Source organism: Podarcis liolepis (assembly GCF_965112155.1).
Source record: "Podarcis liolepis genome assembly, chromosome: Z".
Taxonomy (NCBI): domain Eukaryota; kingdom Metazoa; phylum Chordata; class Lepidosauria; order Squamata; family Lacertidae; genus Podarcis; species Podarcis liolepis.
The window spans coordinates 48638828-48666419 of NC_139570.1; the positions used below are offsets into that span (position 1 = coordinate 48638828).

Sequence of the window (27592 nt, forward strand, 5' to 3'; positions counted from 1 at the left end):
TAGAATGACTGAATGATTGATTGCTTTCATATCCCACCTGCTCCTCCAAGGAGCTCAAGGTACATGGTTCTGAGTGCCATAATAAAGCATGCAGTGTGATCCACTTCCTCATTTAATCCCCACAGCAGCCCTGTGGGGTAGGTTAGGCCAAGATGCAGTGACTGTCCCAAAGCCACCTGGTGAGCTTCATGAGTGAGTGTGGATTTGAACCTTGGTCTCTGAGGTCCTAGCTTGATCTCCTAAACACTACATCAGCACCAGCTGTCAATCACCTTGTGGGGAAAGGGTGTGGGAGAGGGCAGCTGGAGGAGGTGCTGGGGTGGATTCTGCTTGCTCTCCTTCCCGTTGTTGTTGTTGTTGTTGTTGTTGTTGTTGTTGTTGTTACAGTCATACGTTGGGTTGAAGCAGCTTCGGGTTGAGCATTTTCGGGTTGCGCTCCGCCGCAACCCAGAAGTAACGGAATGCATTACTTCCGGGTTTCACCACTCGTGCATGCGCAGACGCTCAAAATGATGTTATGCGCAGAAGCGGCAAATCACAACCCGCGCACATGCAGATGTGGGCTGTGTTCGTTTCAGGATGTGAATGGGGCTCCAGAATGGATCCCATTCGCATCCAGAGGTACCACTGTATTGTAATGGTTGATTGAATGGGGTTTTTTTTAAGGGTAATATTATGGATAGTAAATGTTGGTGTGTTTACCTTTGTTCCTTCAAAGGGCAGGGTTATAAAAAGAACAGGAAGAGTCCCATAGATGCAGGAAACTGGACTATTAGTAACAATTTATAAGAATATCAATTCCAACATGTTTTGAAAACAAACCTGGAGTTTTCATTTTAGATTAATAGACTCCTGCCCCTGCTGGGTTCCTTCCAGCTTTTAAAGATAGGTATATGAACAAATGTCCATGGAGTCCAGGATCCTGCTTCCCTCAGTGGTCAACCAGATGCCCCCCCAGAAGCCTTGGAGGAAGCCTTAAAGGCACGTCCCCCCCCCAAGTTTGATGCTGCTAGTATCTAGTATTCTGAACACAGGTGTTCCAGCCCAGCTCCTTCTATGTTCTTCTGATAATTCAATCAGTCCAGAGGGGGCCTGTCAGGTCAAGCATCCTCTTCCCCCAGTAGTCAGCCACTTACCCAAGTCCACATGTGAGGCATAAATACAACTCCCCTCTCCCATTGTTGCTTCCTAGCAACTGATACTCAGAGCCATGCTGCCTCTGAAATCTGGTGGCTCAATACAGCCATCACAATTGGTAGTCATTGATTGGCTTTTCTCCTATTTATTCTCCCCCCTCCCCTTGATTTTCAGACCAACATTTATTCTCCAAAGCAACTTGCATCAGTTCATGATGCTGGCAGCAGGTGCTGTACCTTCAAGGTGTAGGCAGGGTGCCTTTCTCTCCCCACTGAATCATCACAACAACAAAAGACAGACCTCTGGGGTGCGACAGGAAACAGAGAGGTGGCATTAGCCCTGGCAGCTTCCTTTTCGAGAAAGAAACTTTGAACAGAGAACTGGCTCTGTGTTTTCCTCAGACAGCTGTTGCTGTTAAGCCATGAAAAAGTCAAGAAGCGGCCTTGATCCAGATCTCATGAGCTGTGCTGTACGTAAGAGAAATCTCTGGCATTTTTTGTTTTTGTTTTAGGCAAGATGCTGACAAGAGAGGGAGGTGCCCAAGTGCGGTGAAATCAGGGCAGTTGTGGAGGCGCATGGGACAAGGAAGGTTCATGTTGCTCCCCTTTATAAACTCTAATCCCTCCGTAGTGGAATAGCTATGGTGGCTGCATAGACCCTCCATGCTCAGAGGCAGTGTGCATCTTGAGTGCCAGAGGGAGGGGGTTCTTGCCCTCCTGCCCTGCTTGTGGGCTTTCTGGAAATATCTGGCTGGCCGCTGTCGGAAGCAGGATGTCGCACTAGGTGGACCTTTCGTGTCATTCAGCTGGATTCTTCTTCTTTATGGAACTATATCAGTGGTTTTTATTTAGGGTCTGTGTTCAGAAGCTGGAGGAGATGCTGGAGGCATACAACAGAGAGAGGCCAGGGAGGCTGTTGTATTTCCTGTTTCGGACTTTCCAGGAGGCTTCTGGCTGGCCTCTGTTGGAACCGAGTCTTGGATTGGTCAGTCTGAGCCAGCAGGACTGGTCATCTGCTCTAACTTTTTCTCCACAGTCACAGCACAATTTAAGTTGTTTAACTGTTTTTGCTTGCAGTTTGTTCCTTTCCCCTTCCCTCCTCCCTCCCAACAGTTAAATTTCAGATTTTAAGTCCTTCTAGAAGGGTGTGTGTGTATGTACTGTATTATACTATAGAGCAGAGTGGGGCAGAAAATAAGTCAGGATCTGTTGGTAGATTGGGATCCACTGCTAGATCTCTGGGTAATCTGAAGAACACCAAGAATGATTTCTCACTCCCAGTTGCTTAAAATTTACTGCATACAGTTCTGGTTGCCTTACCACAAAAATGTTATTGTAGAGTTGGGGGGTTGGGGGTGGAGTGACTTTCCGATGAGGGAAGTTTGCAGCATTTGGGACTTTTTAATTTAGAAAAAAAGCCAATAAGAGGTGGCAAGATAGGAGTTTATAAAATGATGCTTGGTATGAAGAAAGTGGATAGAGAAAAGTTTTTCTTCCTTTATTATAATACTCACTAAATGTTGCAAGATCCTGTGTTCCTAACAATGGCATCAACAAATTTACCCCAAATATTGCTGAAATACTGAAAACTGGGGAGGCGGGAACCCAGAGTGGATATTTTATGTAGAAGGGCTGTGTGCTCTGCTCAGTTCTGGTGCTCATAAGAAGTTCCTAGGCTCAGAAGTCTTTCATTCTAAGATTTTGTTTTTTGATATGGTTGATCTTGGGGTTCCAGTAAAAAAGCAAAGTGGATCCAGCAAAGCTGAAGTCTGCCCACCCTTATTATAAAGTTTCATATGTGGTAAAGGAACACTGTCTACATAATTGCTTCAGAGAATCATCCTTGCTTTTCTGTGTAGAGTGAAAGATACAAACTGGGAAGTGTTTAGTGCAGCTTGTGAAAACTCACACGGAGACCTGTGGTGTCGATGCATTCATGTCATGAGCTAGGGTTCTTTTCTGATTTAGACTTGTGAGTTTTTGGCATTATTTATTTATTGCTATATAAATAGCGCAGTTATTTGCATTTCTGATCTCTCTCTCTATTGTTTCAATCTCAGAAATGGAAGCAGCTGTCCCGCCTCCAGCGGAGCTTGATCCTCTTCCTGTTCGCCTTTCTGGCTGTCTGCGGAGTCATCACTTACGCAAACATGTCCGAACCCTGGAAAAGTAAGTCTATTTCACTTACTTAGCTTTTCTGCAGCTTAGCAAGGTTGCAGATTTGTAATTTTTAAAAAGCAACTAAAGCTTTCACCCTAAACTCAGGACAGGTTTGGAAAGTTCTATACACAGAGAGGGTTCTGTATGCAAAAGGAAGAGGCCCTTCATTGGTGGGAGGCCAGTTTTAAAGCAGCAACCACTGGAGAAAAATTAAGGGCATCTTTGCTTATTTTCAGAGGCTGTTCTGCTTCTTTTGTGTTACTGTAATCAGTGGTGCTGAATGCAAGTTTAGACCACGGTGAAAATCCCCACCCCATCCCAGGCCTCCCTAATCAAGGGCATATTGGCTAGAAAGTATTTACATGGGATGTAAAACAAATTCATGATCTCATTTGGGTGTCAATAATAAATGTGATGTTTTGTACCTGCTGAGAATGTTAAGATCCTAATGACTTATATCAGTAGTATAAGCATATAAGCATCAACACGATCATTGCTGAACTAGTCAAACACTTGAAACATTCAACTTGTACTTCATTGTACAGTGGTACCTCTGGTTGCAAACGGGATCCGTTCCGGAGGCCTGTTCGCAACCTGAAAAGAACGCAACCACATGCGCGAGCAGCGAAACCTGGAAGTAACCCTTTCCAGTACTTCTGGGTCGCTGCGGGACGCAACCTGAAAAATTGTATCATGAAGCAAACGTAACATGAGGTATGACTGTATTCGCATGGTGTTCACTTACGAAAACCCACATCGTGAGATGAGACTGTGCTGTCATATTGTCAAAGCGTAGAAGCGAATGTTCGTAGACGGTTGGAAATACTCAGAAATCATAGAATCATAGCATTGGTGTAACATGGAAGGACACTGGGCAACTTATAGAGAATTCTTGGACTTTTCAGAAGTAGTAAGATTTTAAAAAGGAGGGACTTGGACAAGTGGTGATGGATTGGTTACAGTATCATCAAATAAATGATGTGTTAAAACTGGACAAAAGAAGGGGTTTTTCAGCCCAAAGTTCACAATTTGAAAGAGAGATTATTGATAGTAAAGAAAAATAATTTATAAAATGTATAAACTACTATTAGAATGGGAGACAAAAGATGAATTGGTAAAATTCATTGGGTAAATGAATTGGTAAAATGGGTTAAAAAATATATGATCCATTGGGCAAGGGATAAAGGGCATGATATAGAAATTATGGAAATTATGGAAAAAAGATCTAAAATTTACTGCATGTTACACACTGAAGGAAAACCATATGAAAATGATCTATAGGTGGTATTTAATGCCAAGTAAATTAGTTAAGATGTATAAAACTGAAACTGATGGAAATGTAAAGAAAAAGAAGGCAAATTTTATCATATATGGTTGACATACGAAAAGGTTAAAAACTTCTGGGAAATGATGAGTTGCAAAAAATGTTTAAAACCCCAGAAGCTTTTCTTTTAGGCATAACAGATGAAAATATACCCAGGGACCACAAATCTCTTTTTATGTATGCTACTACAGCTGCATGGATGGTAGATAGAGGAAAGATAAAATACCAACAAAGGGGGAATGGCAGACAAAGTTAATAGAATATATAGAAATGGCAATGGGGGGGGGGGGAATCATAGAGGTGGAAGGGGCCACAAGGGTCATCTAGTCCAGCCCCCTGCAGTGCAGGCTCAAACTGACAACCATTAGATTAAGAGTCTCTTGCTCTGCTGAAGGAGCTAACTTGCTGTTGATGCTTAGTTCACTGCAAAAGTTTGCAAGCTATTATTTTGGAATTGTGCGTGCTTTGAAGATGAAATACATATTTTGCTAATATGTTACATAAAACATGTTCAAGTTAGTGAGTACCCCCTCTGGACTGCCGGGCCCCAGCTGCACCTGCTGCCCTGTCATCAGCCCTGACTGCAATAATGAATGAATCGAAAGATCAAACCCGGTCTCAGCTCTTTGGGCTAATTTGTAAGGAAAAAAGAAATTATGCCAGTTCTTCTTGCTGGGTGATTTTTCTTGTGGGAGCAAGATACATTGGACAGGGCACAATGATTTGGTTTCCATGGTTTTGTTTATTGTTCTGGTAAGCCTGAAGCCAGCATGTAAACATGTTTAACCGGATGAGATCTTACCAGGAGTCTTGGACGTTCATTTCATTATGTTGCATCAGGTGGCATTCACTGCAGTTAATTTCTCTTTCCAGGTCTAACCAGCAGAGCTTCAGAGGAACAAAAGACTTATATGGAGGTCCCTGGGTTGAAGCCAGCAAATCAGGCAGTTCTTCCAATTCCACAAAACGCTGATGCCAATCCGGGGGATTTTTCACTTCAAGTAATTCTCTCCCCAATGTCTTTTTTGGAATCTAGAGGGTTGGGGGGTAGCAGCCTAACACACAGCAAGCACCTCTGTATCTAAGCGTATGGTAATATTTTATTATTTGGCGAATTGTGCTGTTTAAAATGTGTATTTTACATTGGACTTCCTTTAGTAATGCTTCCTTTTGAAAAGGTGAGTAAGAGGTGACATGATGAACGATTATAAAACGATGCATGGCATGGAGAAAGGGGATACAGGAAAGTTTTATTTCTCCCATACCGCTGGAACTCATGGACATCCAGTGAATGTTGGAAGATTGAGGAAGAGAAAATAAAGTACTTTTTCATGCAGCACATAATAATAATAATAATAATAATAATAATAATAATAAATAATAATTATTATTTATCACTTGTACCCTGCCCATCTGGCTGGGTTTCCCCAGCCACTCTAGGCGGCTTCCAACAAAGACCAAAAATACACTAAAATGTCACACACTAAAAACTGAACAGGGCTGCCTTCAGATGTCTTCTGAATATCAGGTAGTTGTTTATCTCTTTGACATCTGATGGGAGGGTGTTCCACAGGGCGGGCGCCACTACCGAGAAGGCCCTCTGCCTGGTTCCCTGTAGCTTGGCTTCTTGCAGTGAGGGAACCGCGAGAAGGCCCTCGGCGCTGGACGTCAGTGTCCGGGCAGAACGATGGGGGTGGAGACGCTCCTTCAGATATACTGGACTGAGGTCATTTAGGGCTTTAAAGGTCAGCACCAACACTTTGAATTGTGCTCGGAAACGTACTGGGAGCCAATGTAGGTCTTTCAAGACCAGTGTTATGTGGTCTCGGCGGCCGCTCCCAGTCACCAGTCTAGCTGCCGCATTCTGGATTAGTTGTAGTTTCCGGATCACCTTCAAAGGTAGCACATTGCAGTAGTCCAAGCAGGAGATAACTAGAGCATGCACCACTGGCAGTTAAACTTTGGAACTAGCTCCCATAGGAGGAAGTGCTTCCCACGAGCTTGGATGGATTAAAAAGAGGATTAGACAAATTCGTGGAGGATAAGGCTATCATTAGCTACTAGCCGCAACAGCTATGCTCTGCCTCCACAGTTGGATACAACAGTTTTTCTAAATGCTGGTTGCTGCAAGCTGCAAGGGTGGAGGAAAGTGCTCCTGTGCTCAAATCCTGCTTGCAGCTGGTAAGAGGTGACACGATAGACGTTTACAAAATCATACACGGCACAGATAGAGAGAAGTTTTTCTTCCTTTTCTCATGACACTAGAACTCGGGGTCATCCAGTGAAGCAGTAATCCTTCTGAATACCAGTTGCTAGATGCCGCAGAAGGGGAGCGGGCTCTTGCGCCCAGATCCTGCTTGTTGGTTTCCCTTTAGGTCACCTGGTTGGCCACTGTAAGAACAGGATGCTGGACTAGATGGGCAATTGGCTTGATCCAGCGGGCTCTTCCTAGGTTCTTATGAGTACCTAAAATACAACAACCCTACCACAAAGGAAAGGGACGCGGGTGGCGCTGTGGTCTAAACCACAGAGCCTAGGACTTGCCGATCAGAAGGTTGGCAGTTTGAATCCCCGCAATGACGGGGTGAGCTCCCGTTTCTCAGTCCCTGCTCCTGCCAACCTAGAAGCTTGAAAGCACGTCAAAGTGCAAGTAGATAAATAGGTAGGTACTGCTCTGGCGGGAAGGTAAACGGCGTTTCCATGCGCTGCTCTGGTTCGCCAGAAGTGGCTTAGTCATGCTGGCCACGTGACCCGGAAGCTGTACGCCAGCTCCCTCGGCCAATAAAGCGAGATGAGCACTGCAACCCCAGAGTCGGCCACGACTGGACCTCACGGTCAGGGGTCCCTTTACCTTTACCACAAAGGAAGAACAGGAGAGGGTGGCTTTCATTTGTCTTCTACCATTTCCTATCTTCTCAAGGCTGTCTGGAACACAACTTGATTAATCATTAATCTGAGGAAATGCCAGACTGGTAACTAGTCTTCTCTGCCAGCACCTTTGTTTCTCAGAAAGGAGACTGAGGTTTACGAAATGCCCTGTAAGATTGCTTCACATCTTTAATCTTTGACTCCCAGCCCAGGACTCCACCTTGTGTCTTTTGCAGGTTGCTGACGAAGTCTTGCATTCTTACCACTCATATAAGCAAGTCTCTTTGGGTGACAGCCCTGTCTCAAGCCCTGGGCCACTGGTGTGTCACCTAGTGTGGTCAGAGGTTGCTGCTGAAGGAAGCTCAGGTCCACTTGGGATACTACCTCTCTGGCAAAGTGGGCGAGAGAAGTGGTCTATGTCCTGAATTTTCCCTGTGTCTGAGGTTTGGCCGGATTGCTGGGGCGGGGGGCAAGCACCCTATCCGGTCTCATTGGGTGGTGCAATTATGACTCTCTTTTGCTTTGGAGGCAGGGCTGTGAAAATGGCTTCATGCTCCATCCCTTTTCGTGGCAGGCACATTCCATTTTCCAGTCTTGCCTGTACTTCCAGGCAAGGGGACCCTCAAAGAGCTCCAGATCCTTTTCATGGCAGTAGGTGGTGTTAACGGAGAAATCTGAGGGCTCCCTTGGACAAAAAACAAGGACACCAGCCAGGGATACCAGAGCAAAACAGCAGCCAGTAGGCTTGGTCTTGATTGAAGACTGTCGTGACAGGACTCCCACCTGACACAAGGTGGAACAAGATGGAAGCCCCAAACAAAAGAGAACCCAAACTTTCATTAGCTGCTAATCCCCATCTTACACCCACCCCCAAACTACATCACTCATACATCATGGTTACATCATGAAAGGGGGGGGGTCTGGTGGCAGTAATCTGAGCATCCTGGACCCTGCCCCATGGTTCCCCTTGCCCTCCACCAAACACCCATCAAGTGTAACAAAAGAGATATTTACATTTCCCTGTTTCCCAGCCAAGTTAATCACACCCTTTTGTCTTCCTCTGGGTTTGTTATTTCTGGAATGGCTATCTGTCTGGCACTCAGGTATCGGGATGCCAGGAATTATCACTCAGGCAGAGGTAGGTAGCTGAGCTCACATGTCTAGATGAATTTCTGAAGTTTTCCCAGTGAGCCAGTACATAGATACATTTATCAGTGCATTGTTACATTTGGTATTGTGCTGCAGAGGCCCTTTGAACAGATAGGAAGAAACTGTGATAAAGTGTTTTGTGGGGACAAATCACAAAAGCCACAAAAGTGATTGTGCTGATTTTGGTAGTGGGCTGTATGTGCATGGTATCTGCTGGAGGGGCAACCCCCCCAACCTATACATAAATTCCTGCAACAGTGGCATCACTATTACTGGCCTGTTTTCTTCTGACCTGATGAGAGAAGCCTCTCATCTTAAAGAAGCAAATGGAGGCTAGTAATGAGGCCAGGACTCAGTGGGGCTTCCTGTCCTGAGAAACTAGGAAATAGCTGGATTCAGTTCCCTGTCAACAGATGAAAGGGGAGAGCTGAAGGTGGGGGCAGTTTCAGTTTATCCCAGCCCTGCAGATATGGTCACAGACATGGGCATCGAGCCAAGTCTCCCCTTACTTCCCAGTCTTGCCTGCCAAAGGTGACAAAGCAAGTGGCTTTTTACAGGTATGTGTAGGTGTGTATGGGAAGGTGGGATGTCATTGTTTTCTTCCTCTACTTCATTTCCTTAGAAACCTCCGAAGCAGCTTCCTGTCCGGCGGGGACCTCCTAACCTGCAGATCAGGCCACCATGGAGAGACTCGAGGTTGAACTTCCCTGATGAGGCAGTCAAGGAGGAGGGAGAAGCTGGCCAGGCTGGTAAAGAACAAAAAACGGAGAAGTCCGTCATCAGGTAGTTGGCTGGAGGAGCATTGCTTGGTTGCAAGAAAGTTATAACACACATTTCGACCCTTTAGGAGAGACAACCGCAGGAGCAGCAGGAATGGAGATGTGAAGCTAACATGGAAAACATCTAGTGACAGATGCCTGGGCTTCAGTTCAGCTGGGGGTTAAGTTCTGAGACTAAGGAGAAGCTACACGCTGGCACCACAGAGGACCTGGGAGTGTTCTGGGCATAAGGGGCAGTAAGGGAGAACCATTTAAGAGACTTTTGTGCGGAGAAATCTGCACCCCCGGGAAAAGAGGAGCACCTATATTTGGGTATGCAGCACCCCAGTCCTTGATTGAGCCTTTGTTGTGCATCTTTCTGACGTTGCTGTGACAGCAGAACCCAGACAGTTTTCCTTGAATAGTTCTCTTTTTGCAGCTGGAGAGGAGCAGTTATTGAGCCGGACCAGGGCACAGAACCTCCTTCCAACAAAATAAAGGAACCAGACAGGCCCTTGCCTGTGGAATCCGAAGATACTAAAGAGCCAGGTAATGAGTCAAGGGGAACCCCCATCTCTGGTGAGGTCAAAGCTTATTCCTGCCATGCAGGCAGTTGCTGGTTACTGCTACACAAAACAGGTCTGAAACAGACATGTCTGTTGGGTACAGAGACTGTTGGGGAAATATCCAGGTTCAAGCCTGATACCCTGGGCTGCTTGGAACGGTCAATAGAATCCAGATGCCAGTCATCAGTAAAATAGGATGTTTATTTAGGTGTTGCAGGGCCGATGCATCACAGTCTCATCCAGCAAGTAGTATGGGGGGCGGCACACCAAATATGAAAAAAGCACAAGCAGGTATACAGTTACAAACAAAGGGTCAGGTCTGTCCATATATGGCAATAACTTCCACCTTCTAACTTCTGTCAGCTTCTACAAGAGATGGCAACAGGCTTCTAACTTCCTTATCTCTTCTACAACAGTTTATAATAACAAGTGTGGTGTAGTGGATAACTCGTAATCTGGTGAACCGGGTTCGTGTCTCCGCTCCTCCACATGCAGCTGCTGGGTGACCTTGGGCTAGTCACACTGAAGTCTCTCAGCCCCACTCACCTCACAGAGTGTTTGTTGTGGGGGAGGAAGGGAAAGGAGAATGTTAGCTGCTTTGAGACTCCTTCGGGTAGTGATAAAGCGAGATATCAAATCCAAACTACTCTTCTTCAAGTTCCTGCTTATGTGCTACTTTGTTCTTCTCTCACGGTTCTGTTGTGAACACAGCCTTCACATTCCAACCTTCACTAGCTCAGTCCTTCACAAACACTTTTCAATTTCCATTCTTTAATTTATCTGACATATTAGTGAAGATGTGGGCCCAAGCTTTCTTCCTGCCATTTCCCCTTTGTTTCAGACAGTATGGCTGCATGTAACATTCAAATATTGTTTATTTTAACCTTTTTTAACGCTCATGGCGCTGTGGGTTAAACCACAGAGCCTAGGACTTTCCGATCAGAAAGTCAGCGGTTCGAATCCCCGCGAAGGGATGAGCTCCCGTTGCTCGGTCCCTGCTCCTGCCAACCTTGCAGTTTGAAAGCACATCAAAATGCAAGTAGATAAATAGGTACCACTCCAGCAGGAACGTAAACGGCGTTTCCGTGTGCTGCTCTCGTTTGCCAGAAGCGGCTTAGTCCTGCTGGCCACATGACCCGGAAGCTGTACGCCAGCTCCCTCGGCCAATAAAGCGAGATGAGCGCCGCAACCCCAGAGTCGGCCACGACTGGACCTAATGGTCAGGGGTCCCTTTACCTTTATGGTTTTGTTTTAGCCATGGTTTGTTGGAACAAACTAGGATCAGTCTTGTGGATAAACAAAGCAACCATGCCTACTTTTGCCTAATGCTGATTTCACTTTTCTAATGGCTCTTGCCTCACATCTCTGGCCATGTGGGCGTCTGGGGAGGGGTGCTGGAAAAAAACCAGGTTCATGCCAGTACATTGCATTCAAAAAGTAATGGGAAATCATGGTTGCACAAGCCATTGTTTGTAAGCCAGCTTCAGTCCATGGTTTCACATTCTGAATTGTTAGTTTCCCCTCCCCCCCCAAATTATCAAACTTATTAGTCACATGTCACCTGACGGTCACTTATTAGTCACATGTCACCTGACGGTCACTTATTAGTCACATGTCACCTGACGGTCTCCAAACAACTTACACTAAAAATAAATAAATAAATACACACACAACAATAAGGGAAGGGGGGAAATTAAGGGGATTGTATAATATATTAATATATTGTCTAACGAAACACTTATGAAAAAGCAAAAAAATTAAATTGCCTTATAAATAATAACAGTGTTAACGATACGCTTAACTAATAAGTTTGATAAATGGGGGAAAAAACAGTTTGGTAGTTGACTAGAGTAGGCGAATCATGCAATGTCAGAGGGGGCCCTTGCCTAAACAGAACCCAGAGAGCTGGTCCCAGCAGCTAAGTTCCTGTGTCCTACAGCTGAGTTCTTTTGCTTTCTGATTTTAGTACCTCTCAATGAGCGCCAGATGGCAGTGATAGAAGCATTCCGCCACGCTTGGAAAGGCTACAAGGAGTTTGCCTGGGGCCACGACGAGCTGAAGCCCATCTCTAAGTCGTTCAGCGAATGGTTTGGCCTTGGCCTAACACTCATTGATGCCCTGGACACCATGTGGATCATGGGCTTGAAAGAAGGTCTGCCCCATTTCTCCCATGTCAGCTTTTTCACTTGGCCTCATTTACTTGATTTATTTTACCAAATGTCTATACCACTTCATCGGAGCAGAACCTCTTGAGTGGTTTATGGGAAGTGTTGAAATCACCAGTAAGACAATTAAAAGCAAAAAATGAAAAGCATTTACAAAAGCAAAGTCAGTAAACAGAAAGAAGAGATTTAAAACATGCCTGCTTTTATGTGTCTTCATAGGCTTGCTCAAACAAAAATGTTTTAAGCAGAAAAAAATACAGTGAAGGCACTTGCCTGATGCCAATAGACAGGGAGTTCCAGAGAGCAGGTATTGCTGTGCCAGAAGAATGATTTATTGCAGCTGCAGAACAGGTATTACGTGGCATCTGCAGCAGTGGCAGACCTGCAGATCAGAGTGGTCAAATGGGCACATTCGGAGTGAGGCAATGCCCTCCTTTCCATTGTTTCGCTTGTTCCGCCAGTGTTATCTGAGGAGCAAGAACCTTTCTTCCAGAGCTGGCACATTACCTTGAATATTAGCACACTTTGCTGTAGCTGCAGAAGATTTTCTTTTTTGTCTTTTGTTTGGGGGAGGGGATTTAGTTTGGGCCCCCAGCCCCAGGTTGACCATGTCTGCTGTGGAGAGCATCACCTGCCCCCTACCCCCACCCACTTCCACAGGCATGAATGGTAGAGAGCTATATTGGGCAGGGGCCATAGCTGCCGCGGAGCACACTTTGCAGATGCAGAAGGCACTGGCATCATCTCCAGTTAAAAGGGTCCAGGTGACAAGTGATGGCAAATACACTTTTCTGCATGAAAAGCTGGACAGCTGTTGCCAGTTAGAGTAGGCAGCACTGGATTAGATGGACCCATTTCATGAATGGGCATAAAGGCAGCTTCTCCTGCTCCTAGGCCAACAAAGGAAACCTGTCTTCAGCACCTTGGGGGAGGGGCTGCTCTTTCACCTGACATCCAGGTGGGCAGGAGCCACTCCCAGATGTGGCCTTAAGAATGAGGGTGGGAGGCTTTCCTGAGTCTTTCCTTCCCCAACAGCCCAGAAAACCTTGGTCCAGGGTTTCTGTTGACAATCTCTTGACTCCCTTCCCCAATGCAGAGTTCAAAGAAGCAAGGAAGTGGGTTGCCACTGACCTCAACTTCAACAAGAATGTGGACGTCAACCTATTTGAGAGCGCCATTCGGATCCTTGGGGGCCTGTTGAGCACTTACCACCTCACAGGGGACAACCTCTTCCTAGAAAAAGCTGTAAGTAGCCCTGCGATCTTGCAGTCCAACAACAACCAACGTCCCCCACCCCGCCGCTGCCGCCGCCAAATTCCCACAATAATGTCTGAACGTTTCTGGCACTCTTGAGAAAGTAGCAGCCCTGTGGAACTGAAAACTGAGGGAAGCCAGTTTAAAACCAGTGTCTGTTTACAGTGGCTAATTGGATGTTTTCCATACCCACCTCTGCCACCTTGTCATGAGTCCCATAGAGAAATTGTAGAGAGAGCAGTCAGACCAGGAGAGGGTTGGGGTGTTGGAGGAGCTGCCTGCTGGTGACCTTGGGGAGACAGGCTGTGCCTGGGCCTTGAGAGGCTGGAATCCAATCTTGGGGAGGGTCCCGGTGGTGTAGCCTCCCAGCACTCTGCTCTGTCCCCTTCCCGCGTCACCTGGGAGTGCTGCGTCCACTCCACAACCCCCAGCTCCAGTGCCAGTCTCACCTCTGATCCTGACACCTCTGCTGCACCACCAGAGTCCACTCCAGCTCATCCTCTTAGGAGAGGTTAGGCACTCATCAGGAAGAAAGGGTATTCAAGGAGGACTGGAAAACGTTTGTTGAATATATGAAGAATCATTGTAAACAAATTCAAACATTAGCAGGTTTAGAGTAAATTTCAGCAGTATAAATTACGTTTAGATAAAATGGATAAAATAGGATACAGAGTGAATGGAATATGAAACAGCAAGGGAAAGTTAAAAGGAGCCATGGAAAGCGGGGAAGGGAAGTTGATGTTTAATGTATTGTATTTGGTGTATGTTAATGGGGGGAAAACGTAACAATGAAAATCCCACATAACGGGACCCAGGTGTGTTTGTGCTTGTCTTCATTTGCTTAGCCAGACATAGCACCTGTTGTTTCTTTGAACCCTGTTTTGTACCACACTGATTTGAGCATTGAAGATGTTGACAGAGACTGCACTCCCAGTTTGAGTTCTCAAGCCAGTGAGAGCCAGGAGGACACTTGCTGATAAAGGGCTCTGCAAATCCAAGGATTGGGGAAACCCTTTTGTGTGCTGTGGATGTCATGAGGGAGACCCTCAAGGGCAGCCTCCCCCAACCTGGTGCCCTCCAGATGTTGTGGACTGAAACGGCCAGTGGTCATGCACGATGGGAGCTGCAGTCCAGTACCTGAGTCTGGGGAATACTGCTTTGCCTGTTCTCCTCTCAGTGACACTTCAGAGCAGCCCACCCGTGGCAGATCTAGCTGTCAAGCAAAAGATGAGCATTAGTGACATTCTGTTTGATTGCTGAGCTTGGATGCAGCAAACCACTTAGCTTCTTTGATATCCCTGAAAGAGTTGTTCACTTTTGCTTCTTGAATAGCTACCCTCTCCCCCTGCCCCCCGCCCTGCTCTATGTTTAAAGGCAAGCTGTGTTTGAAACTGAGGGAAATGTCAAGAGCCCTTGGTAATATTGCGTAATATAGCAGGGGTGTGGGTCTGTTCTAAAATGTCAGGCATGAGCCCTTAGGCCCTTCTGAAGCAGCTCTTTGGACCCCAGCAAGTCAGTACTGGCTTTGGGAGCCCCAGAATGCCCCTGCCCCCTTCAGAAAACAGGCTTCGTGATGGAGGGCCCAACCTCCAAGGCTGGCTAGCTCAGTAGTTCTGAAATGGCATGACAGGAATTGTGGGGGATTCTCCAGGGCAAGACAGGAGATGGTAGATAGCTTTCCATGAAAGGCACATAGCTGCTGACCGCATTATAGAATTGTAGAGTTGGAATGGGGCCCCAAGGGTCATCTAGCCAACCCCTGCAATGCAGGAACCTCATCTAAAGCATCCATGGCAGATGGCCATCCAACCTCCTTGAAAGCCATTGGTTCGAGTCCTAATCTCCAGATCAGGAAAAAACAAGCTTGTTCCCTTGTGACAGCTCTTAATATATTTGAAGATGATTGTCATACCTCCTCTCAGTCTCCTATTTTCCAGGCTAAACCTACCCAGCTCCTTCAACTGTTCCTCATAAGGTTTGGTTTCCAGACCCTTGATCATCTTGGTTGCCCTCCTCTGCACATGTTCCAGCTTGTCAACATCCTCCTTAAATTTGGTGCCCAGAACTGGACACAGTATTTGAGGTGTGGTCTGACCAAGGCAAAATGGAGTGGGACTAGTACTTCCCTTCATCTGAACACTACCTCTGTTGATGCAGCCTAGAATCGTGATGGCTTCTTTTGCTGCTGCATCATGCTGTTGACTCACATTAAATTTATGATCCCTAGGTCATTTTCACGTGTACTGCTAGTAAGCCAGGTGTCCCGTCTTATATTAGTGCAGCTTGTTCTTCCTGCCTAAGTGCAGAACCTTTCATTTGTCTTTATTGAAATTCACTCTGTTAGTTTGGGCCCAGTTCTCCAATTATAAGGTCATTTGAATCACAATTCTGTATTCTGCAGAATTAGCTACCCCTCCCAGCTTGGTGTCATCTGCAGATTTGATTAGCATCCCCTCAATTCCTTAGTCCTAGTCATTGTTAATAAAGACACTGAACAACAATGAGCCCAGGACAGAACCCTGCAGCACCCTTCCTGTCCCTGTTCTTCAGGATGACAAGGAAGCACTAATGAGAACTCTTTGGATTCAGTCAGTCAACCAGATACAAATTCACCTCACAGTTACCTCATTCAACCCACATTTTATCAGCATGCTCGCAAGAATATCATCGGGAACTTTGTCAACACTCTTACTGAAATCAAGATACACTATGTCCACAGCGTTCCTCTGATTCATCAAGCTTGTGACTCTCATCAAATAAATGTGATTCATCTAGCATGACTTGTTTTGAGAAACCCGTGCAAAATCTTAGTAATCACAGCATCCTTTTCTACATGCTCACAGACCAACTGTTGAATTATCTGTTATAGGACCTTTCCTGGTATCATTGTCAAGCTCACCGGTCGGTAGTTTTGTTGTTGTTTAGTCGTGTCCGACTCTTCGTGACCCCCTGGACCAGAGCACGCCAGGCCCTCCTGTCTTCCACTGCCTCCCACAGTTTTGTCAAACTCATGCTGGTAGCTTCAAGAACACTGTCCAGTCATCTCGCCCTCTGTCCTCCCCTTCTCCTTGTGCCCTCCATCTTTCCCAACATCAGGGTCTTTTCTAGGGAGTCTTCTCTTCTCATGAGGTGGCCAAAGTATTGGAGTCTCAGCTTCAGGATCTGTCCTTCCAGTGAGCACTCAGGGCTGATTTCCTTCAGAATGGATAGGTTTGATCTTCTTGGTCTGTAGTTACCTAGGTCTTATTTCCCCCCCATTTTTGAAGATGGAGACATTTGCCTTCCTCCACTCTGTAGAGACCTCACCTGTTCTCCAAGATTTCTCAAAGATCATAAACAAAGGTTCTGAATTTACATCCGCAATCTCCTTTAGTTCCCTTGGGTGCAACTCATCAGGCCTTGGAGATTTGAAATCAATTAAAGTACCTAGGTGTTCCCTTACTACCTCTCTTCCTATCGTGGGCTGCAGCTCTCTACTTGCATCATTTATTCTGTTATCACCAGGTTGGGCATCACTTTCCGTTTGTGTGAAGACAGAGGCAAAGTAGTTCCGCCTTCTCTTTGTCACCCAGTAGCATTTCTCTGCCTTCCCTACATAGAGGACCTACAATTTGCTTGTTTTCCTCTGGCTTCAGACATAGCAGAATAAACATTCTTCATCATCATCATCATCATCATCATCATCATCATCATCATCATCTCTTTCACAAGCCTGAGCTCATTCTGAGCTTTAGCCAGCCTGACCTTCACCCTGCAACTGTTGGCTACTCTTGTTTACCCCTCCTTTGTGATTGCCCAATTCTTCCATTTCTTAACTCTCAGCTCATCTGTAAGCTCCTTGTGCAACCACACTGCTTTCCTTAGATGCCTCCAACTTTTCTTTCTTGTTGGTATTGTCTGCATTTGGGCCTTCAATATTTCTCTGTTTAGAAACTCCTATCCATGTTGGTCTCCCTTCTCTTTGAGTATTTCTGACCATGGGATCTCACCCAGTAGCTCCTTCAGCTTTTCGAAACTGGCCTTCTTAAAGTCCAGAGTGCATGTCCAACTACACTCAACTTCGTCTTGCCTCTGTATCATGAAACCCAAGAGGACATGATCACTTCCTCCAAAGTTTCCCAGTACTTCCACTTCATTGATCAGTTCCTTCCTGTTGGTGAGGGCCGGGTCTAGAACAGATGATCCCTTTGTTGCTTCTTCCACCTTCTGGGAAATGAAATTGTCAGTGGGGCAATGGAGGAATTTGTTGAACCTTTCATTTGTGGCAGAATTTGAGTTCCAACAGATATCAGGGAAGTTGAAGTCTCCCATGACTACTATCTCTCTCTAGTTCTGTATTGCATTAGGTGCCTTCCTTACTTGTCAGGTGTGACAGTGAGGTCCAGTGGGCCTGGCTCATGGCAGCCCTATTAACTGAATGCATGACTGGAAATATTCCCCTTTGGTACATACAGCAAACCAACTCTGGTGGCTTGTAGAATAGCAAGTTTGAACCTGCACAAGGCAAACAAACTCAATGAAGCACTCGGCTCCAGGTGGCAATCCCAAGCTCAATAGCAACATGGCAATGCCTTGCAAGACTGATTTAGCTGCCAATTTAGCTTATTCCTGCATTGCAGGGGGTTGGGCTAGATGACCCTTGGGGCCCTTCCAACCCTACAGTTCTGTGATTCATCAAAGTGGTTTTTGCTCATGGTGAATAATAAAATGATATTGGCTGTTCTCTCTCCTCCTCCTGTCTCTTCCCCCACCCCACCCTGCCAATATCACATATTCTCGACTGTTCAGAAAGATATTGGGAGCAGGCTCATGCCGGCCTTCAACACCCCATCTAAGATTCCATTTTCGGATGTCAACATTGGTCGGGGCACAGCGCATCCTCCTCGCTGGACATCGGATAGCACCGTAGCAGAGGTGACCAGCATCCAGCTGGAGTTCAGGGAGCTTTCGCGCCTTACTGGGGAAGAGAAATTTCAGGTATAGCTGTTGGTGAGCTCTTCTGTCCTTCCTTTTCTGATGGCATGCAGAGGGGGACCGTTGGCCATCTAGTCCCACCCCCTTCCATCTCTTGCCAGAAAACAGGAATGTCAATCCATGCCATCCAGAAGTGGGAATAAATAGCCTCTGGGACATATATCATTCCTGTGCTATATAGACCCGGGCACTTAAGCTAAGACACCCAGAATGGAACAGGTGGGAGGGAGGGGTTGGAGAGACAATTGTCTGATATGATCCCAACAATTCCAAACCACCCCCAGTATTTCCAGTAACCAATGCAGCAGGATTTAAGGTTCTATTAAAATGCAGTGTAAAGTAGTTTCTCTTTTGGCAGGGTAATAGTTACTGTTTATGCCAGGAAAATAAATGAGCATGGAGAACAGGCTTGTCCATGCCTATTAGCCCAGCTAGCAAATGCAGGCCTTCTTGTTTAGATCTGGTATACCTCTAACTATTGGATTCTGAGAACGGGCAACCGGAGGCAACTGTTGCCTAGGAAGTCTTGCGGCCACTGAGAGAGAGGCACTTGGCTGGCCACCATTGGAAGCAGGGTGCTGGGCTGCATGGATACTTGGCCTGGTCCAGCAAGGCTGTTCTTGCATTTTCTCTTGTCTCTGAGAAATCAAAATTTGAAATTCAGTCCATCTGTTTTTGTACTTTTCCCTGGGGGGTGGGGGTTGTGTAAGCGTACAAATGAGTCTCCCTTGTTTGTACATGTAGAAAGCAGTGGATGGGGTGATGAAACATGTCCACACCCTTGCTGGCAAGAACGACGGCTTGGTGCCTATGTTCATCAACACCAACAGTGGGCAGTTTACCCACTTGGGGGTCTATACTCTTGGAGCCCGAGCAGACAGCTACTATGAGTACCTGCTCAAGCAATGGATCCAGGGAGGGAAGAAAGAAAATGAGTAAGTCCTTTTTACTTTTCCCCCATCGCCTCCTTTCTTTTTTTTAAACTCTAGATTACATTGAACCTTGCTGGAAGTGGGGAATAGGTGGGCATCAAGGGGCCTGTTGAAGATCTGTGCCCTCCGTATGGAGGCAGACTATTGAGTGACCTGGATGGAAATGCAACAGCATGTTGGAAATCTGTCCACTGCCCCAGGCATTTCATAATCCTCCTAAACCAGACTTCCCTAGCCTAGTGCCCTTCGGATGCTTTGGACTACAGCTCCCATCATCCCCAGCCAGCATGACTGTATGATGCTAGAGCTGGTAGTAGTGCAGCTGGGGCTGATGGGAGTTGTAGTCCAAAGCATCTGGAAGGGTGCCAGTTTGCATAAGGCTGTCTTAAACTATTTTTTTTCCTGTTCTGAAAAAGCCATTTTGCTCTATGGCCTGTGACAGTTCATTCACAGATTGACACACACAAGGTAAATGTGAATGTCACACAGGCTGGAAGTGTGAAAGGGCTCTGGGTGGTATCTTGTCTGCCTCTGCTGACAGCAGTCACACTGCTTAAAAAACCAAGCCCTCCTGATGTGTGTGTGTGTTTATAATTGTCAGGCTTTTGGAAGATTACGTGAAGGGTGTCGAGGGGGTGAAGATGCACCTTCTCCGGAAATCGCAACCAAGGAGACTGACTTTTGTTGGTGAACTTGCTCATGGCCGCTTCAGCGCTAAAATGGTGGGCTTCCTTTCCATGGCTGGGAGAGCTATTTGTTAACATTGTTTTCTCTTGACCACTCTGTTCTGTAAAGAGGTCCAATTCCTTTTTCTACTTTGCTCCTCCCTGAACCACCAGACTTCACCCTTTTTTATCTGTAAGGGTGTCCTGGTCTTTGACTTTGTAAAAGGCTTGCACCTCTCCTCCTTTTTTCATGAAAGTTAGGCAGCAATCCTGTACACCCTTTCTTGACTGTGATCTCCACTGAATACAATGGGATATAGTTCTGAGTGTGTGTGGACTGCTAGCCAAATTTTTCCTTTCTATTCCCCAAACAAAATCTTAATTCCACTGGATAAAACGAGCTGAATTTGTCAATGCACTATCACATTTTGGTGGGTGCCCTCTTAGTGTTGTAGATCTGTCTTTTTCTAGGCTCTGGGGCACCTCATAAACTTTTCACCAGTTCATTCAAGGAGTAGCTCCCATGAAAACGGTTGGGCTTTTACTCCTCAGTCCATTGCACAGCCACAGGGAACTGCCGGCTGCGTCCTAGGGAACAATCTTCAGCTCATGTCTGGCAGCATTCTTCCTCTTCCCTCCCTATCCTTGTTTCATTCTGGGTTGTCTCTATTAAGATCATAAGCCTCTATTTTTAATTTACACCCCCAAGTGCACTGTCAGGAAAGCAGTATATATAGTAAAAAAAACCCCACATTGAAATGCAGGGACCCGGTCGACCTGTCCGTTACCCCATCTAAATGGAGCACATGCCCAAGAACCCTTTTCAACATCCTCTGGTTCTGTATCAGGGCTCCTTGCAGGTAGATTGCCAGAGAAGTCTCCCCGCCCCAGCATAGACTTTGAAAACTCCTAGAGAGATTTGGTTCTTCCTAACTCTTGCCATGTGTTTCCTGAGCAGGATCACCTGGTCTGCTTCTTGCCCGGAGCCCTGGCTCTTGGTGCCCACAATGGGCTCCCCGCAGACCACATGGCCTTGGCAGTGGAGCTGGCAGAAACCTGCTACCAGATGTATGCGCAAGTGGAGACGGGCCTGAGCCCAGAGATTGTCCACTTCAACATGCATGCGCAAAAGGACCGGAAGGATGTGGAGATAAAGGTGAGCAACTCAGCAGGTGGGGGGGGGGGGGGAATCTCAGCCCTGAGTGAATCTAACACCCTTTTCCTCCATGGACCCCCTTCCTTTATAAGCAGCAGGACTGCTGTGTCAACTTGACTTCAGCAAAGTTTCCACTCTCCCATCTCTCCACCCCAGCAAGCTTACAGGCCCAAGGCCCACCCCCAGCACCTCCACCTACAAGCACGGCAGAAAGCAACCTGAGGCAGAGGCACAGCTGCTCAGCCTCTGATTGCTGCTGTTGCAGGCAGAAGTGGGACAGATGCACCAACATACAAGGCTTGACTGTTGGCCCATGTGCTCCATCTGTCCTTCTTACAACCGTATTACTCCGATATTGTTATTTTGGGGGGGGGGGGTCTAAAACTGAGAGGTTCTGCTTTATTAAAGACCATCTAGAGAGAAGATACAGTGGACGTTCGGGTTGTGAACATGATCCGTGTGGGAGGCACGTTTGTAACCCACAGCGCCACGTCTGTGCATGCGCAGGTTGTGATTCGGGGCTTCTGCACATGCGCAAAGTGTGATTTAGCACTTCTGCGCATGCGCCAAAACCCGGAAGTAACCTGTTCCGGTACTTCCAGGTTCAGTGCAGTGTGCAACCCAAAAACGTGCAACCTGAAGCACCTGTAACCCGAGGTATGCCTGTACATGAGACAGTGGCGGAGCATCTCCGGCACCAGGGGGTGGAGAGCAGGTGGCGGCAAGGCTGGCATGTGTCCTGGGGACGTGGCACACTCCCTGCAGGGGTGGGGTGCCCAGTGCATGCCGGGGGGGGGCAGCCACGATGGCACCCCACCAGGATCGCACTGCCACTGAGGGCGATGCTCTCTCCCTGCACGGAGAGTCCCAGTTTGTAGCTTTGAGTCTCTTAGCAACTGTTCAACTTCATGGTAAGTACCAGTGAGAGGGCCTTTGGAAGTCTTCCCTGGGCAGCTTGCCTGGCACCATTTTTGTGGTGTTTTAATGCCATGAGAAGCTTTCTATTCAACTGGGACCTATTAAACGGTTAGCTGGTGTCACCTGGGCCTTGTGATTCTTAGCTCTGTGTCCGGGTACAACTGAGTTTTGCTTTTGTGGTTTCCTGACTTCTTTGCATTCATGTTGTTTTCTTATTTATTAAAAGACCAGCTAAGAGAACAATGTTATGAGGTGACAAATGCAATAAAATGAATAACTTAAGAAAATAAATAAGCAAGCTACTAGCTGTTATGTGCTACAAGCACCTATTAGGGATGTATACTCTGGCATGCATAGATACATTTTAAAAACGGACCTGCTCAGTAGGTATATTGCAAACATTTTGGATCAAGAAAGGTAAGGATATGGTAAAATGGAGGAAGGAGAGGCCAACACACACACACACACACCTCAGGGTTGAGGGATGTGGGGCTACAAATGGCCCCTTTCTTCTTCTATAATTCTTTATTTTTTCCCCTACCCCAGGCAGCGGACAGGCACAATCTTCTGCGCCCTGAGACAGTGGAGAGCCTTTTCTACCTGTATCGATTCACTGGTGATAAGAAGTACCAGGATTGGGGCTGGGAGATATTGCAGAGCTTCAATAAATACACACGGGTAAAGCAGATCTCGGGGGTGCGCTTTGGAAGGACTTGGGCAGCCTTGGTCCACATCTTCACACGATGCACAGCTGATTTGTGGAATTTGCTGCCACAAAATGTGAAGGCCTCGACCTTAATTAACTTTAAAGGCTGTGTGTGTGTGTGTGTGTGTGTGTGTGCGCATGAGAAATCCAGAGGCTATTAGTCATAGTGGCTAAATGAAGCCTCCCTGTTCAGAAGCAGCATAGTTCTGAAGACCACTTGCTGAGGAGCAACAGCAGAGAAAGCCTGTTGTCTTTATGCCCTGCTTGAGGACTTTGCCTAGAGGCAACTGGCTGACCCCTGTTGGAAGCAAGTGGCTGGCCTTGATGTGTTCTTTGGTATGATCCAGTAGGGATGCTCTTAAGGCGTTTGTTTTTAAAGATTATCACCTCACTTTTCCAGCTTGTGTTAGCTGTCCAGGCCAGCCTCTGCCAACCTGGTGTCCTTCAGACATTTTGGGCTGTGACTCCCATCAGCATCCAGCACAATGAGTTGTAGTCTGGAACACTTGGAGGACACCAGGTTGAAGAAGGCTGGCTTAGAACATTCAAGGCCGTCATATGCATAACACCAGGCAGTGCAGGAAAGACGACATTCTTGGAGGCTGTCCTCCTGTACACAACCCTCCCCCAGTTTTCCTCATGACGTAGCAAACTTGGGATTTGGAAACCTAACGTGGAGGGGGTGGGGAATGGCTGGTGCAGGTGTGTGTGTGTCATTACACTTGCCAAGCAATAACCAAATGGCTCTAGGCAGGGCGCAGTCCCACGCTCAGGTTTCTTTTCTTGGGATCCTTCTGCCCAGGTCCCCACTGGTGGCTACACGTCCATCAACAACGTCCAGAGCACCAGCAACCCGGAGCCAAGAGACAAGATGGAAAGCTTTTTCCTCGGGGAAACGCTCAAGTACCTTTTCCTGCTCTTCTCTGACGATGTGGACTTGATAAACCTCGATAAGTATGTCTTCAACACAGAAGCTCACCCTCTTCCAATTTGGCCATCAGCATAAAATGAAAGATGAGGCACCAACCATTCCCGGTCTTGATCGTGTCCCAGCTTGTTGGGGTCTGAAGGGAGGTGTGCAGAGTTTTGTGGGTTCATTTTTTTGCTGGCAGCACGTCAGAAAGGTTTACGGAAGGGGAGCTCCAGACATACACTCCCTCCCCCCCACCACACTACCCTTGCGTCTTATCTCTCCGTCCACAAAGACTTGGTTGGGCAAGCAATGAAGTGCAATGCTGAATCCTGCCTGGAGCACGAGACATTTGAGAGGAGAAACAGGGATCACATTTATTTGACCTGGTGAGATCCACCAAGCCTTAGATTTCGTATTGGTGTCCGAATGAACGTCCTGGTGAGAGGAGACTCATTTGGGAACGCCAAGCTGCTCTCACTTTACAGCATCGTTCCACTGTATGAGCCTGTGCCATGTCTGTATGGTAGAGGGAAGAGAAAGAGATAGGCATCCTCATCCCAGATTTAGAATCCTTGTTGCTGGTGCAGTTTGCTGATTTTCCACTTACATTCCAAGCCAGAGGGCTCTACCGCTGGCCACACAAAAAAAAGCTGACCCTTTTTAGCAGTGTTACCAGTGGCAACATCTTCATGGCTCTCTGAATAATCTTGTGATGCTCGTACCGTTGTGAACTGTGGGGCAGTTTAAGTGCAGAGGCTGCTGGTTTGGGTGGAGGGTTGTGTACACTTCTAGGTGTGTCACTCTATATTTAACTTATCTGCATAAATGCAGGAAGACAATGTGAAAAAGAAATTTTACATTCTAAAAAAAAAGGGTTATCTGTGCAGAAGTTTATATATGTATAGTTAATGTTTCAGCTCAGGTATTCCAACTGAAAGCTGCTTCCTGAAGCTCCAGGAGTCCTGAATAAATGTGTGAGGTCGTTGCCATTTCCTCCCGTGGATTGGAACCCATGCCTGAAATAAGCAGGCTTGCTGTTCTTTCCTTCGCTGTGTGCTGGCTCAGCTGGGCCTTTGCTGGAAAAGAGGGTTCTTGTTTGGTGTACACAGCTAGGAAGCAGTTGCTTCCAGGGTCCAGTTTCTATGGTGAAGTCAAAGAGAATGGTAATGATTGTGACTGTTAGGAAATGGGTTAGCACAGAGGATGTATTGATTTGTATTGATTCTCCTAAAACAGTAGGCTTGATAAGAAAATGCTGTGGTGGCTTTTTAAATGCAGGTCAAGGAGTAAACCTAATGTATTAAGTGCAAATGTATTAAATAACCTAATGGGGTTTTGAGGTCTTGAAAGCTCTTGCTAAGGGGAAAGCTTAGTTTGAGGCAGTAGGGGGCTCTTTGGCAGTATTCTGGCTCTGATGCTCCTGCTTCCTGTTCTTCGTCTTGCTGGCCACCTCCAGGGTTAGCTCAGGGTGGTGAAGGGCCTTGTGCAATAACCTGAGTTTAGGTCAACTAAGGAGCGGGGGCATTTCTCCTTTTCCCAGGTCTGTTGCATGTGCTACCCTTTCGTTTGCCCTTGCTATGGCTTCATGTGGAATTCAGGGTACATGTTTCAGAAATGTCTTATCTGTAGTTCTCTTTTTTCTTTTTGTTTATGCTTGCACAGCACCACCTCTCCCTTATAGTTTGTTAGCCATTATTTCTTCCACCACCTCCTGCTTCCACTGAATCCCAAACTCCAGAAGAGGAATCCCAGATTGGAGGGGTGGAGAGGGTGCTGGAGACTATCCTCTCTAGTTTGGGGGCTGACCAGTCACCCAGCAATTTTCATTGCCTGCCGTGGAATTCCCAGCCTCTGTTGCTTCCTGCTTTTCTCAGTAGTACATTCTGTCAGGCCTGTCTTGTAACCGCTTAGTCGCTGTTTTTGAGCTGGAACAAATTATTTAAATATCAAGGGGTAACAAATTAGTGGGAAGATGCCCTGTGGCTTCCACATCGGAATGAATAAGAGAGCAGAGCTTGGACTGGCACGAGAATTTCCTGCAATGAATTATGTTCTTGGTAGATCCTACTTGTCTTTTATTTTTTAGAATTCTGACAGAATTTCACAGTGTATTTTGCGAGCTGTATCAAATCTGGCACATATGGTGTTGGTGGTGGACTCGCTTTGCCCAGAACAAGAGCTGAACAACAACAACTTGTCTTAAGACTTTCCAATAAAAAAGCAAGTTTTCAGAGACTGAGGTTTGGCTGCTGACTTAATAGCTGGAGCAGCGCAGTGGACAAGACCCTGCGGGTGGTGATCCAGTTCCAAGTCTCACCACTGCTAGGTATAGTCTCAGCCTCAAGCTTCCCTGCAAAAGTGCATGGATTGCAGCAGCCCTACCTTGCAGGATGGCGGTTAGGATCTCAGAGATAAAAAGTGCAATATAATTGCTAAGGATTAATTATTCCAAATTTTGCTGCTGTAACCTTGGATTTTCAGAGGAAGGCACTGGATGCCAGTTGTTTTACACGAAGCCTGTCTTCCCGGTTGCAGGGCAGTGTCTCCTGAGTGGCAGCAGAAAAGCAGCCACAAGCCACATGACCCTGCCTGCCCTGGGCAGTACTGGAACATTCGTCCAAGAAAGATTTATGTGTGCGTGTTTGTGTGTGTCATTTAGAATACTGTGGTGTTCCTGTTCCCCACTCTCCTCACCCAAGTGCACCCTGGAATTTAAAAGCCATATTCTAAAGCTGAACAGTTGCCCCATCTTGGGAAGGCCAACGCTTAACCTTTGCACTGGGGCCTTCTACACCCAAGGGTAAAGGGGGGGATGAGTGGGTGTAGGAGCTGGAGGCGAGTGCTTTCCCTAGGAAGGAGGCAGAAGCTGGTAGACAGGTGATGATGTATCCCTTGGTAACATGCAGCTAGCCAGGCACAAGGTGGAGTCTTTTTGGCACTGAGCAACCTACCGTGCTGGAACACGCTCTCCAACTCCTGGGCCCCCACCCAGAGACTTAACAGCAGAACAAATGAGCTGCACCTGCAGAATGTGGCTTTTGTTGGTGCAGAATCCTGAATTCTCACTCCCCTCACATGCAGAATATTCACAGCTCCCCACAAAAGCCAAATCCTCTTCATTCTCTCGTCTTTCAAAGCACTTCCAAAAAAACAAAAAACAAAACCCTGTATTGTCATTTTTCTCGCTCTGCAGTGCCACAGATCTGCAGACATTCCGTGTTAAATCTTCCATGGTTATGTGTAGGCAGGTGGGTTATGGGTACAGTGTTGTGAATAGGAACATGTCTTACTGTGAAATGCTGCTATGAAGATTGCCAGTTCTTTCTCCAATGTCTTAAAGGAGGGGAAACAGGAGTTTCCCATCCTCTTCCTCCGAGCAACAGAAACAACAACCAGGAGTCTAGTTGGCAACTTGCTGCAAACTGATAGGAAGTGAAGGCCAGATCTTCCAACCACCAAACCTCATGCCTAGATGCTCAGTTGCTGCTGCGTTTACTCCTCCGTTTGGTACAGGAGCTGCAGGTGGAGGAGCTTCCATTCCCTATTCCCTTCCCCCATGCAGCTGCTCTAAAGCTGACTGCCTTCCTTCTCTTCCCCTGCCAAAGAAGAAAAAAGAATGAAGCCTTGCTGTGTTTGTTATCTGGTCCACCATATTTGTTACATAGATGAGCCCATCCCATTGTGAATGTGCAAATGATTTTTGGTGTACTTCACCTTTTTAAGAGGTGGAAGAAATATATCTTAAATATGATTTAAATAAAAAAAAACCCATTGTATTTAGTCAAGCTAATCCACAGAATTCTATTCCACTTTAATAAACTTGTAATTTATTTTGAGACACTGTTTTTTTCCGTGTTCTGGTTTACTGCTGATGCATCCTCACACCCTCCGGGCTGCTGGGCACCTGGCTTTGCTTGATCTTGCACTGAACTGAATGGGGCACAGGTG

At 46.6% G+C, this 27592-nt stretch overlaps 1 protein-coding gene across 3 annotated transcripts in view; it reads left to right on the forward strand.

Moving 5' to 3' along the window:
* MAN1B1 (mannosidase alpha class 1B member 1) overlaps nucleotides 1–27480 on the forward strand; it is a 28521-nt gene extending 1041 nt beyond the window's left edge. Inside the window, exons 1-13 of one of the 3 annotated variants that reach the window (XM_083485851.1) lie at nucleotides 1256–1606; nucleotides 3197–3305; nucleotides 5494–5621; nucleotides 9260–9420; nucleotides 9835–9944; nucleotides 11928–12113; nucleotides 13223–13371; nucleotides 18169–18357; nucleotides 19099–19289; nucleotides 19888–20008; nucleotides 20910–21107; nucleotides 22572–22703; nucleotides 23534–27480. In XM_083485851.1, coding sequence (XP_083341977.1) covers nucleotides 1559–1606; nucleotides 3197–3305; nucleotides 5494–5621; nucleotides 9260–9420; nucleotides 9835–9944; nucleotides 11928–12113; nucleotides 13223–13371; nucleotides 18169–18357; nucleotides 19099–19289; nucleotides 19888–20008; nucleotides 20910–21107; nucleotides 22572–22703; nucleotides 23534–23737 — 1926 coding nt within the window. In that variant the 5' untranslated portion in view covers nucleotides 1256–1558 and the 3' untranslated portion in view covers nucleotides 23738–27480. Of the gene's footprint in view, nucleotides 1–1255; nucleotides 1607–3196; nucleotides 3306–5493; nucleotides 5622–9259; nucleotides 9421–9834; nucleotides 9945–11927; nucleotides 12114–13222; nucleotides 13372–18168; nucleotides 18358–19098; nucleotides 19290–19887; nucleotides 20009–20909; nucleotides 21108–22571; nucleotides 22704–23533 lie in introns of those variants that run through there. The other 2 variants (XM_083485850.1, XM_083485852.1) reach the window with 2 other exon arrangements.
* Nucleotides 27481–27592: the final 112 nt, after the last annotated feature.